This window comes from Dermacentor silvarum, chromosome 11 (genome assembly GCF_013339745.2).
Source record: "Dermacentor silvarum isolate Dsil-2018 chromosome 11, BIME_Dsil_1.4, whole genome shotgun sequence".
In the NCBI taxonomy this organism is placed as follows: domain Eukaryota; kingdom Metazoa; phylum Arthropoda; class Arachnida; order Ixodida; family Ixodidae; genus Dermacentor; species Dermacentor silvarum.
In genome coordinates, this window is record NC_051164.1 from 82,834,293 (window position 1) to 82,846,965 (window position 12,673).

The window sequence follows — 12,673 nt, forward strand, 5'->3', positions numbered from 1 at the left end:
GCGGAGGCCACGCTCCGCTGTGCTGAGTACGGTGAACGCCACCTAGGTGGCGTTGGTAGTGCTTCTTGATGCCAGCGTCCCTTCAAATGCTGGCATCGATGCGTCGTAGTGCTGAGACCACCGAAGCGTTCACTGTCGGTGCGCGTTAGTGTCATAATGCAGTACTTCTCTTTTCTGCTCGTAGGCGGCGGCACCGCCCCGAGCAAGAGCGCGGGTACACGGAGGAGTGTTAGATATATAAGGCGCGTCTGTGTAGCTCTCTGCAAATGCGTTTGTGGCGCAATGGGTTAAACGCTCGGCGATCTATCGTCGCGGACCGAGAGGTCGTGGGTTCGATTTCCAAATTTTGCATGTTTGTGGAACTTTTTCTTCTGGTTTCTTTCTTTGTATTATGTTCTATGACGTATTTCCGTGACGGAAATACGTCAGTGAAGTCTTGGTGGACCCCGGCATAAAACACTTTCGTGTTAAAAGATCTTAAAAAATTCGTCGGCCCCTTCCACTTCTTGAAGATGGTTAACCTGCGAAGCTGAAACGTGCGGCTCCGGTGTTTATCACTAGGTTAATGCCGACGGCTCAATGAAGTATTTCTCAATTATGAGGTTGCACACACGTTCGTCTGCGACGGAGAGAATGACGTCACTGACGGCATGCCCGCAGTCCGCCGTTGTCGCTTGCGTTCGATGTCTCGAGTTTGCTGGGCGGCGTGGTTAGCAGCATTCGCCCGCTATTGCCGCTTGGGAGTCTTCGAAATTAAATTGCTTCAAAATTAAAGCTGTCCGCTACGTAAGACAATGAATGGCTCATACCCCCTTAAGCAATGGCTCATACCCCCGTAAACGCGGCCTCCCCATTACGACGAGTGAAGAGAAGTGAAATTCTACGCCGGAATTATTAGCGGCAACGCAGCCAGCTGTGGAAACAGACGACGACGACGACGAACGCGGGAGCAGTGGCACGAGCGCGTGCCGAGCACGAGCACGAGCGCAACCCGAGGAGCGCCGACGGGCCAGCTGCGGTAGAAGACGACGACGCTCGAGCAAATGCTGATGATGATGGTTTTCTGTGGACAGGCGACGGACAGATGCATTTTTGTTTCGCCTAGCGATAAAGAGCTTCGCTTTAAAAATAGCAGAGGAGAAGGGAAGAAGGAGGTATCAGAGCACACAGAATAAGGTGCATGAAACTCATTTCAGACGTGCACGATACTCGCGAGAGCGAACCAAGTGGTGGCCGTAGCGCACGATGTCCAACCGGTTAAGTGGCAATTGTGTTACCTGTTTTGTTTGTTCTCTGTGAAGGAGCCAGAATAGAAACGGGTATACTGCAGGAAAACAGCAGTTGTGCTTACCTGCAACCGAAAGAAAGACAGAAAAAAAATTAGACAATTCAAAATGCAGAACGATGGAAGAAGAATAAAATACATAAAAGCATGTATCAAGCTTTAGTTATAACTACGTATTGGTTGCCATCGTCGTGAACGCGGGTCGCGTAAAATCGATAAAGCACACACACACACGCGCACGCACACGCACGCACGCACGCACGCACATACAGAGTGAAAGAGAAAGAGGGGCATACATATGTTTTCGATAACCAGCATACATTTCACGATGGTCTAACGAAGGTCGGCGCTACCGGTGTTGCCGACTCGCAGACTTGATCGATCACCCCCTTAGCCTTTAGCTCCATCCAGCTATCTCCTCGTGCACCATGTGCCAATTGCTCGAGCGTGTCTCGGCAAAGACTCGTGGGCCTCGTTGGCCACAAGGCCTTCGCTACTCAAACAGAACGCACAAATGAGCGTTTAATCACCGTCATAACGACCGCGATGGCTTCGATATGGTTCTCAGCGGGGCTGACGGTTTGGGGTACACCCTCCATACAACCGGACACAACAAACAAGCAAGCACAGCGAAACATTGCGAGCTCGCAAATCGCTGTTGCGGCAGCAGCTCGTGCTTCATGCTGACGTGATCAGAGAGCTTGGGTGAATTTCGTTCGGTGTCCCTGGGCTTTGTTATAGCCGCCAACGTTTCACTCGAGCAACGTCTTTCGCCATGTGTTCTTGCCGCAGGGGCTCAATTGGCCATGGCGCCGTGCCTTTGAGTGCTAGGTTGAGGGTTCGAACCCAGGCTAAAGCGGCCGCACTCACCGTGGGGGCAGGACTCAACGCTCACTTACACTGCGGTCTGGCTGCTCGTGCAAGGGTCCAATGCAGTCGAATTTAAACGGCAGCCCTCCACTAAAGCTATACAGTGTCGCTCATAAGGCGCGCCTTGCTTTGAGACATTAACCATCATTCATTATTAAACATGCTTACTGCGACAAGATGATTCGCGTCGACCCGGAAAAAAAAAAACGGTTCGTTCTTGTGGAAAAAGAAACTACTAGCATTTTAATCGGCGTTCAAGTGAGACTTTGTAAACGCTGCCGTCAACGCAGGTGCCGGGGTTAGTGGGAGATTGCAGAGTTTCCTCTGGATTATCATTGGATCGACGTCGGCTTCCTCTACATCGTGTATCCTTGCTCCTATCGACACCGCGCTGATTGGGTCGAAGAAGCATTGAAAGCTAAAGAAACAAAAGTTGAACACACAACGAACGCCGACCCGACCGAGAACAACGAAAAGGAAGGTCAGCGCACAGACTCTCAGCTATGTATACGCACATTAAACGAGAGCGGTCAACGTATAATTAAGAACCTATAATAAGAGCCGTCCTTTACCACCAGGCGTAGCCTCGAGTGTTCGTTCGCCGACCGCACATTTACACAGCAACAGCCGCAAATGCGGCGTATACTGATCCGGTTCGTACTCTATACTTCACCGAGACGACAAGAACAAAAAAAAAAAACAGAATTAATCGAACAGAGCAGAGGTGAAGAGGAAATACCTTGGCAACCGGAGGACGGCGTCACCGACGCCATAACTCACCCTATACCCCGCCCAACCCGGCCCTCTCTGTCCGGCACCCTAGCCGAAGCCTGACAGCGCGCACCGTCGCGATTCCTACACGCCGATCGGGCATCGGAAAGCCAGGCGGCAATGATTAAAGTTGGCGTCGTTTTGGCGCCGAACCGCCGAGCTCGCTCGAGCGAGCGAGCGAGCGAGCCGCGGATGCAAATGAGACCGCTACCGATACGCTTCGCGAACACCAATTAGACCTCCTGAGAAGTGCTGCCTGCATCGCAGCGATCGACCCCAAAGCAGGACTCGCTCCTCTTCTCGTTCTCGTCCTCCTCTCCATCCTCTAGGAACACCTTACCCGCCGCGTTCGTATACGAGAGGTGAGCGAACCGCCCCCTTTTCCACCGCGTGATACGTTTATCGCGCCGCTGCGATCAGATGTCAGTCGATCGAAAAAAAAAAACGAAAGCTCTCGGGGTTGCACTAGCTGAAATGCTAATGTTTGACTAAGCTGAACCGCTTACACACCGCCTGTCTGCTCGCCCAAAGCGACGCCTTACTCGTCTAGCACCGCCTCGCAAGGCCCAAACCCTCAGGGGGCGCGTAACGCCTTTTTCCTTCGTGGTGGATCTTTCGCAGCGCGACCTCGGCCGAAACTTCGAAGAAGTCTATAGCCGAAGTTGGGGGGTGAAACCCGCAGCGTGCTATTATAGGCTAAGCCTATCGACGCGACTGTAATTATAGGGCGCCTTGACGCTGCCACCTGGGGCTGCTTAGACGGAAGCTTTCCAAAGCGAATACGCAGCTTTGGGGCCCCCGCTTGTAGGTCAGTCTATACGAGGGAGTTGTAAAGGGGGCGTCTGGCGTTCTTCGGGTGGTTTAGTTGCCCTGCGGCTGTACACCGTATGAAGCAGCCAAAAGAGCGTTCAACCTGCAGGTGATTCTGAACGCGGTAGCAGTTCAGCGTACATTTTGTTTCGTTTTCCGCACAACCTCATCGGGATAAAGCGAGAAACACGTGAGCAGAAGTATAAGAACGCCGCATGCAAGTTCGCACGATCCGTATCTAATAAGTTGCCCAATACAGGTTTCCGACAGATCTGTCCAAAGAAGTGTTCGAGCATATTGTATACGAAACGTCATCTTCCTGACGCGTGTCCTCCGATGGATCTGATTGTTGTGAACCTCATGTTGTTCCCCCAAGGACGGGTGGTCTATATCATAAAGCATCGGACTCAAGCGTTGCAGACCTACTTCAAACGCCCTTGCTTGGGAAACTTGTTGGATGGATGTCGTTGGCACGACTCGTGTCCTCCGATGGATCGTATTATTGTGACCCTCATGTGTTCCCCAAAAGACCGACGCTAGAGTGGTCTATTAAATCGGATGATCCTTTTCCCCCGCGTGTTTAGCGTTTCGTGTGATTAGTACCAGCGCAAAGATCGATACGCGGAATACACGAGGTCAATGGCGTTTGGCAGCTGAGAGAATTGCGGTGGACTCGACTTCCGGCCGCAGCAGCAGCATACCGACGAACGTGAATGCAAGAAAGGCTGGTGTACCCTGTTTCGGGTGAACGTTAACGAACCCCAAGTGATCAAAATTATTCCGGGGTCCTCCATTGCGGCTTTAATTAGAAGTCGAATTAACGGAACATAAAAGGCGTGTGCGCGCGCGCTTCGGTTTCATTATATCCGGTGGCTTCGATCACACAAAAGTTTGTACGTTAGAATCTCACCGCCTCCGATGTAGTTGGGCTAAACTTTAATACGCCGGCTCCGCATTCAGGACGACTCTATCGCCGTTTTTTCGTATACCTAGCCCCGAGCGAACGCGCGCGTGTGGTTGATAGCTGAGAAGTGTGGAATACGTCGTATACGCACACCCGATGGAGTCAATCGGGCGTTATATTGTAACAAGGAACAAGCAACTTGCGATGGCGCGGCGCTGCGGACATATTGTTGATATTTCGAAACGCGCTCGCTTCGTGCACTTCTCGACGGTGATTGAACGAACAAACGGGAACTAACGGTTCTGACGTACGAACGAACGCTGTGGATCGCGGCGTGGCGCGGTGATGCGTACGACTTCCTTTGTCGATTCGGCGTCAAGAAACAACGTTTCCGAGTCTTGACAGCCGCCTTCGCAGAACCAGTGCGGGCCGTCATGAATGCATAAGGTTGGAAGAACAAGTCTTGTGTCTCATGGTAACACAGGGGCTCCAAAGAAACTGTATATCAGAGGGCGCCCTGGATAACTTTTGACTACGTTCTTTTTTCTTCTTCTTGTTTCTTTTTTTTTGCGTGCACATAGAACTCGGAACACCACCGCTTTTGCATGGACAGGCGCCCTCGTATTCTGCATAAGAACGCCATAGCCACCATATAGCTTCCTTCAATAGTCACTAGAGAGGACTCCGGCGCTGCAATCGTTTAGCCACCATTGGAATGATGGTAGTACATGGATTTGTCTTATCTTCGTGCTTGCGGATTCAGACGTTCCTGAGGCTTTCTTTATTACACGCTTTATCTGTGCCTAAATTGGCCCTAATTTCAAAGCAATTTTAACTTTTTTCTTTTAATGCGGAAGGTAATACGATTCTGAAAGCACGCATAATCGCGGCTAATTGCAGTGGTTCACCTTGTCCATGTGCGTCCGCGGCGTGATGGTTTCAATATCGGGCTCCTGTGCTAGAGGTCCTGTGTTCGAATCCTGCCGTCGGACAAGTTTAGAAATATTTACTTAATAATATTAAACGCAGTACTTTCTTAAAAATGATCCCTTTGCAAAGTCGCGAAGCCATTTTAAAGCTAGACGGACGAAGTTTAGCCAAATCCATGTACTACCCACCATTCAAATGCTGGCGGAACTGCCCCTGCCTATAGGCCTCAGTTCCCTCTACTAATTGTATGAAACTCTATGGCTGTCTCGCGCCACGCCCTTCTCGTATTTCTTGACAAAGGCAACGCACCCGGTAGCTCTTGAAGAGTGCCAAAGAAACAAACAAACAAAGGTTTAAGTGATGTCGAAGAGGAATTCAAGTGATGGTGCGAAGCAAGTGCGCTGTAGACTTAATATCGTCTCGTATACTAACGCTTGATGTCTGATCGATCCTCACACCTGCTTTTCTATAGGAAAATCAAGTCGTAGCCATTCAACTTAGTGTCAATGCATGAATGAGTATATTTTTTCGTATAGAGTCAAAGTTTCCTGCTTCTCCTGCTTAGTTAGTCGGTCTACATTAGAGAGCACATTTTTACTTTACCCCCGATTCTCTATCTTACGTTTCTCGCACATTAGCTCAGAAAACATGTCTGCTTGGACTCAAACGAATCGTGCGGCAGAACAACCTTTAATCTCCGTAAGCTTTGTGTTGCAAGTTGCAACTTGAAGCGTACACATGCGCTGCTTATTGAGCCCCGGCCCTTGCCACACGACGCAAACTCCGTATAAGATTTACACGAAAGAGCTACGAGAATGTTGCACTCCGATGTCTTTTACGACGATGCCGCCAGAACGGGCTAAAGCGCAAAGTTGTTCCGTCTGCGACAGAGTCCACGACAGAGGAGGATGAACGGCGATATGTACAACGTACGACGGACGGAGTAGCAACACGTGCTTGCAATCTCCGCAAAGGGGCGTGTTGTTATTTAACGAACTTCCTTATGACGAGTAATTCATCTACGTATGTAGGAAGAATAAAAAGGTACCTAGAAAAAAAAAAGAAAAGTAAAGCAGAAAGAGGGAGACGACCACGAGATATACGAAGCCGAACCAGCGGGTGTCTTTGTGCGCCTGACTTTTCCGCCGCCAGCCCAGTCAACAAAAGCTGTCTCACGACGGGCCACATGCGCTAGAGCCGAGCTTCCTTGCTCGGTTTCTTGTGGTACTCCTTCGGCGACGCGCAACGCAACAAGCGTCAGATTAGGCATCGGTGGCAAGCGACACCGACTATAGCCGGCATTAGCTTCTATCGCAACCGAACAAATCACCTTCCTACCCACCCGTGCCACACTCCCTCCTCTCCTCTCTTCCCTCTCTCTGTCGCAACAATCTTGAGCCACGAACGATCCAAAGAAAGAGAGAGAGAAAGAAAGACAGGAAGAAAGAATGAAAGAAAGCGAATCTTTCCCACATTGCTCGATCAAAGCAGGCTTGTGCCATGAACGGGCTAGAGAAAGAAGGAAAGAAAGAAAGAAAGAAAGAAAGAAAGGAAGAAAGGGAAACCGCGGCAAGCAAACCACATAAAGATTGTGCCGTCATTGACTGCGAGAGGCCCTAACGAAGTTATATTGTTTCGCATTGCGAGCCGCGGCGCGTACACGACGAACTGCCGGTGACTCGACGGCCACAATACGGACCCCCTCGGAAAGCACGCAGTCAAGGCAGTCGGGGGCGACGGCGGGGAAGGGAGGGAAAATGTTGTTCCGGCTACCGGGTCGTGCTGTAACGGGCGCGCATCAGACACACAGCTATAGGCATAGTTACACGGTTCTATGTATACGCACTACACGTCTATATATAGCGCTAACCACAGTTCGCCGGGGACACGTACGTGCGAAAGGGGAAGAAGCCGCGTCGCGCGCAGGCGGCTGTCTCGAGGCCCCCGTTCGACGTCTTTGACCCTGTCTTGTCTCTGAGCGGTGGGTGGCAAACAACCCTTCAAGACTTCTGTCCTCGGAGACTTCGGGAGGAAGTCGACGGGGCCCTTCTACGGGCGCCCGGGCGACAATGGCGTGCGCGGAGCTGTTCATGATGGCCCTCCTGGGTGAGCTTGCACAGTCGGACTTAGAAGGGTAGTACTCTGGAGGGTTTTTTTACGTTAGAGTGGTTAAATTTTAACAGGTAGATAGATAGATAGATAGATAGATAGATAGATAGATAGATAGATAGATAGATAGATAGATAGATAGATAGATAGATAGATAGATAGATAGATAGATAGATAGATAATTAAATGGAAACTGAGACATCCAGCCAATCGTAGCAATTGCTACAAATTAGACTTCGTTCTGCCATCTGCTAGCCACCTTGTTAGCTCAGATGGTAGAGCGGCTGCCCCGGAAAGGCGGTGGTCCCGGGTTCGAGTCCCGGACCAGGACGAATTTTTCTTCAACTGCGAGAGGCTTTTCTTTCGAGGAACCCGTATGGGTTTCCTTTGTAGCAATTGCTACGATTGGATGGATGTCTAATTTTCTCTTTAATTGCTTGTCTCCACCTAGCAGGTTTCCGCTGAACTATTACGATAGATAGATAGATATCTAGATAGATAGATTTTAGTTACAAAAGGCACAGGCTGGCCTAATTTATAGCTTGTTAGTAGAAGAAAAGTAGTAGTTATAGGGGAATAAAATCAGTAATGATGATGATGATTGATGTTGATCATGAAGACTATTAGTGAAGATGAGAATGAGGTATATACATCTGGACCACGTTGCGATACCTCTAAAGCCGTGTTCCCCAGCCAGTGCATCGTAAAAAAGCTATAGCTACCCTAATAGTTATTGCTTTCCTCTCTGCGTCAGGCCAGACAGTATGACGACATACTAGGTGGCTGGGTGCACCTTGTAGGGGAAACAAGTAGAGCAAATGAAAGTGGTCGGAAAATATTATAGGCTGTCGCAAGAAACAACTGCTGCAGCACAGGGAGTCGTTAAGCGGCGTAATGTGCCGAATATTCAAGGGAAAATGAAAGAATGAAACCCGCCGCGACGTGTGAAACAATGAGAAAAACGCATGCTGTCATGCGTCATCAGCTACGTGGCAGTTTCAAAAACGTGTAAGATTTTTGTTTCATTATTGCACGTCAAAGAAAGCCTTTAATACGACGCTGCTTCGGTCAGCCAAGCTCTGTTGCCAGACGACTTTCATATAACGCCACTGTTTTCGAGGTTTAGAATCGATAGGCAATTCCTTTAGGTGAATCGCCTTGTTTGCTTACGTTTTCCTTGTTTGATGACGCTGTTGTTGTTATTGTTAGTTGCCTCACAACAACAACAACAACACACCGCCTTGCTATGGTTCTTGTTGTTGTCCTCCAAATATGACACGTACCCACGAGGCGGGATTGGACAGGATTCTTAGTGGAAACGACAAGAAACGACTTTCTTAAATGTTAGTTAGTACCAATGTCAAAGGAACAAGGAAAAATCAACATCTTGATTGTCGTTCTCGCATTCTTTTCTTTTCCCCACTTCCTCGCCCCGAAACGCACCGAATCGTCACCACCTGGGCGACGCCATTTTTCGCACCAACGCCTACGACTCTCGCGGACTCCTTGCGCTTAAAATACCAGCGGCCGTGAAAAAACACAACATGACCCAGGAGCCGATAGTGATGTGGCTCGGCAACTCCTCTTCTCCGCCGCGCCTGATCCCTTGGTCGAGCGTCAACAAATCGCCCGGCGGCGGACACGGCAAGCAACCAAAACCCCGCCTGGGTGTGAGTCCCGAGGACCTAGCGAAGCCACTTCGGAACTCCAGCGAACACACTCAGACGCCGCTGGCGGCGTTGCGGTCGCATTCTCGGCAACCACACAGCAAAAAGCCCGGCGGTACGCGCAAGAAGAAAAAAGGCGGAGGCCTCCACGGTCCACGAAAGAAAAAGAACGGAAAGAAAAAGTTTAGAAAAGGCGCAAGGAATCCTCATGGCGGCAGGGGACGCTCGAAACACAAGGGACGAAAAAAAGCAGGCGGCGCGAAGAAACCACCACGCGGAAAGAAGCAGACGACAAGCAGTTCGCAGACGAAGAAAAAAAGTACGCGTAGGCGAGATTCTTCTGCATCACCAGAAGGAAGTCCTCCTACAAAGACAACGCGAGCACGTCAACATCATCATCCCCACAGTCCCGGAGGGGGACAGCGCAGCCAATCCGGAAAGCCCGCGACCAAACCGGGTGACGTGGAACGAGATAAGACTGGCGCGAGTTTCAAGAAGACGTCGATAACGTGGACGTCGACGTCGTTGAAACGCGAAGGCACCCGCGCTACTGGTAGCCTTAAACCGGAGTCTAGCACTTCTGGAGCGAGCGTCCGGCTAGCAAAAGCGGCGACGCTGAAACCGAAAGACGGGAAGGAACATTCGACGCTCTCAACTCGCGGAACGGGACCGCCAAGCGGTCGAAGACATCATAGCACCACGAAATCGAAAGAGTTGCTCGGTGACCACGGTAGTAGGAAGTCCGAGGAGCAAGGACGACCGCCAGCAACGCCTCACCGCGGGATGCTGCCCAAGACGCAGTCAAGCTCGCCGGACAAGACAGCAGCGACAAACAGCGCAGCAGACAAGCTCGGTCGGAAACAGGGTATTGAGCAAGCGGCAGGACACAGCAGCCAAGGAACGACTAAGGAACCGTCGGCTGTTACGCCAAGTTCGAAAGCCGGGTCTTCTAAGCCAAATGTCGCGGCGAGCCAAGCGCCCGCTCAAATGCGCGGCGGCAAGAATTCGAACGGCAACGCCAGTAAGCCCGCGGAACCTTCTGGAACGTCATCAGCTGGGGGATCTACTCAAAGTTCGAAAACTTCTGCGGCCAAGACTGGCTTGAGCAGCTCGCCTGCGGGAAAGACTGGATCCGGACTCACAAAGCGCCCGCGTGACAGTAAGTTCGGTGCATCAGCTGCAGCTGCGACAGTTTCGAAAGCGCGACCACCTGAGTCTAGGGAGTCGAGACAGGTCACGAGAAGGCACAGTCTCCAAACGACATCGCAAGGCAGCGGTAAACAAGGGGTTACCACCCAAGACGCGCCGCCTCATAAGAAGAAGCAGCAGGAACTCCATGGGCGTCATCACCAACGTCACAATCATCCCGGTAGCACCCGCCAACCAACGCGTCGCCCGGACGTGACGTCACTCTTGACGGCGCTACGTCGACTCGAGCAGGCGACGAAGGCTAGCGAAAGGGCAACGGCAAACAAGGCAGCGCAGACGAAGCGCCCGGAAGCAAAAGATGCTCAAAAGCTTTCAACATCACCGCAAGCGGCGCGGCTGGCCAACAGCGCGAGTCTAGTCTTCACTGTTGCCAACGATACGCGTAAAAGCACCGGAAGCGTCCACCAGTAAATCGAAAAGGTAAAAACGATCGCGATAATATAACGGAACCTGGCGCGCAAAGGCTACATTTCGCAAGCAAGAACTGTTTTTGCCCTGCATGAATCTTATCACCGCGTGAGGTCAGTAGATAGACTAAGTTGCCCGACCTGCTCGAAGGCGACACATAACGACAACCGTCGCAGACTTCCAGTGACAGTGTTTATGATTGGCGCACGCTGATGCCAACAAGCCAATCACCAGATAGGTACAGTGAATGCAGCGCGTTACTGAACCGATCCTACGTTGCATGAACGACGGCGGAACCACGCACTTTCGGAAATAAAGCGACTGAGATGTTCAAATCATGCATGAGCGAAATACGTCCGACAAGAACCATGCAACGAGTGTGCTATACCTTGATCGATTCCTTTTTTATCGACAGCTGCAAAAGCACAGTCGGCTAGGATTCAAATATTGAAAATTTAAGAAACAACAACAAAAAATGTCTGATAAAGGCATATGAATACGAAAGAAAGGCATGACTATGCGGGGCTCCTTGACAAAGCAAGATCAACTATTTCGCAAGCCTTTAAATATATACAGGCGAACCCGCATATATCGAACTCGAAGGGGATCGCGAAAGAGTTCAATAGATCAATAATTTGATATATAAAAGAAGATTTTATAACAAACATTTTCAAAGGAAGTTTAGAGCTGTTCTTTATACACGATAATTCGTTATATCCTGGTTAGACTGTATAGGGTGTCCCAGCTAACGTTAGCCAAGCTGTTCACTGAAAAAAAGATTTAAGAACACTGTGCAAGATACGATCCTAAAACCTAATGTTCGGTCGTCACACCTCTAACGACCAACCCGTATGTTTTATGATTGTAACTCCGGTAACTGCCGCGCGAGCCCTATCTTGAAGGCGCGCGCGATCTGCGATACGGACAGACTAGGCGTCTAGGCGCGCCAAGAAACGATAGCTTCGCGTGCGCTATAGCAATCATAAGTTTGCGCGTCACCCCCGTTCACGAAGTGAAACGTCACTGTAACTTTTTGAAATCGCTTTGTTCTTTGAACAGCTTGGATAACGTTAGCTGGGACACACGATATAAGTTTGGCGCCAGCCAACACAGCGTAATTAACTCCTTTCTATGTCACCATTGCTTGCTGAATGCCAGGAGTAAATGGGCCATCTGCGGTGACTGACCTGATAAGGACAGAGCGGCCGGGGAGACGAGAATGGTATTTAATAATGGACGTAACACTTCGCTTAAGATTTAAAAGAAGATGTCAATCTCCTTTGGATTCACAGCGTCGTTGTGACTTGCCAAATGCGCGTGTAACTGTTCACTAGAAATGACTCAATCATATTGTTTCCGTCAGCTTTCGGACGACTAAAAGCACTCGCGAAGTGCGCTTATAATACCGCGAGAAAGTTTGATTGAGACGAAAAATTCACGATGCAGCAGCAACAGTACGCGAACCCAGAACTATAGTCTTACATCGTCATCTGTGTTCAGGCAAAGAAAAGCGGTTTTTACCGTAACAAACATGACGACACAGTTACTTTGTCCAGGTACATGGAAATGTCGCTTTCAACATCTAGCTGTAAAAGTTGATGTGCAGAACACGGCGTCTATGACGTTTTTGGATTCCGCAATTGCTTCCGTTGCATGTAGGGAGCAAGAACACGACCTTCGAGATCTGTTTTCGCTACTCAACGGCAACCA

The 12,673-nt window shown here is 50.1% G+C and overlaps 1 protein-coding gene across 1 annotated transcript; it reads left to right on the top strand.

Moving 5' to 3' along the window:
• Nucleotides 1-7,468: 7,468 nt before the first annotated feature.
• LOC119433214 (mucin-19-like) lies at nucleotides 7,469-11,481 on the top strand. Its single transcript, XM_037700370.2, has 2 exons — nucleotides 7,469-7,676; nucleotides 9,204-11,481. Exons 1-2 carry the CDS (start codon nucleotides 7,640-7,642, stop codon nucleotides 10,964-10,966), a joined length of 1,800 nt encoding a protein of 599 aa, XP_037556298.1. The 5' UTR covers nucleotides 7,469-7,639; the 3' UTR covers nucleotides 10,967-11,481.
• The last annotated feature ends 1,192 nt before the right edge of the window (nucleotides 11,482-12,673 follow it).

Bases quoted from the DNA above. Each gene is read 5' to 3' on its own strand.
- LOC119433214 (XM_037700370.2), top strand. From the start codon at position 7,640: ATGGCGTGCGCGGAGCTGTTCATGATGGCCCTCCTGG. The intron at 7,677-9,203 runs GTGAGCTTGCAC...TTAAAATACCAG, and splicing joins GTTCATGATGGCCCTCCTGG to CGGCCGTGAAAAAACACAAC.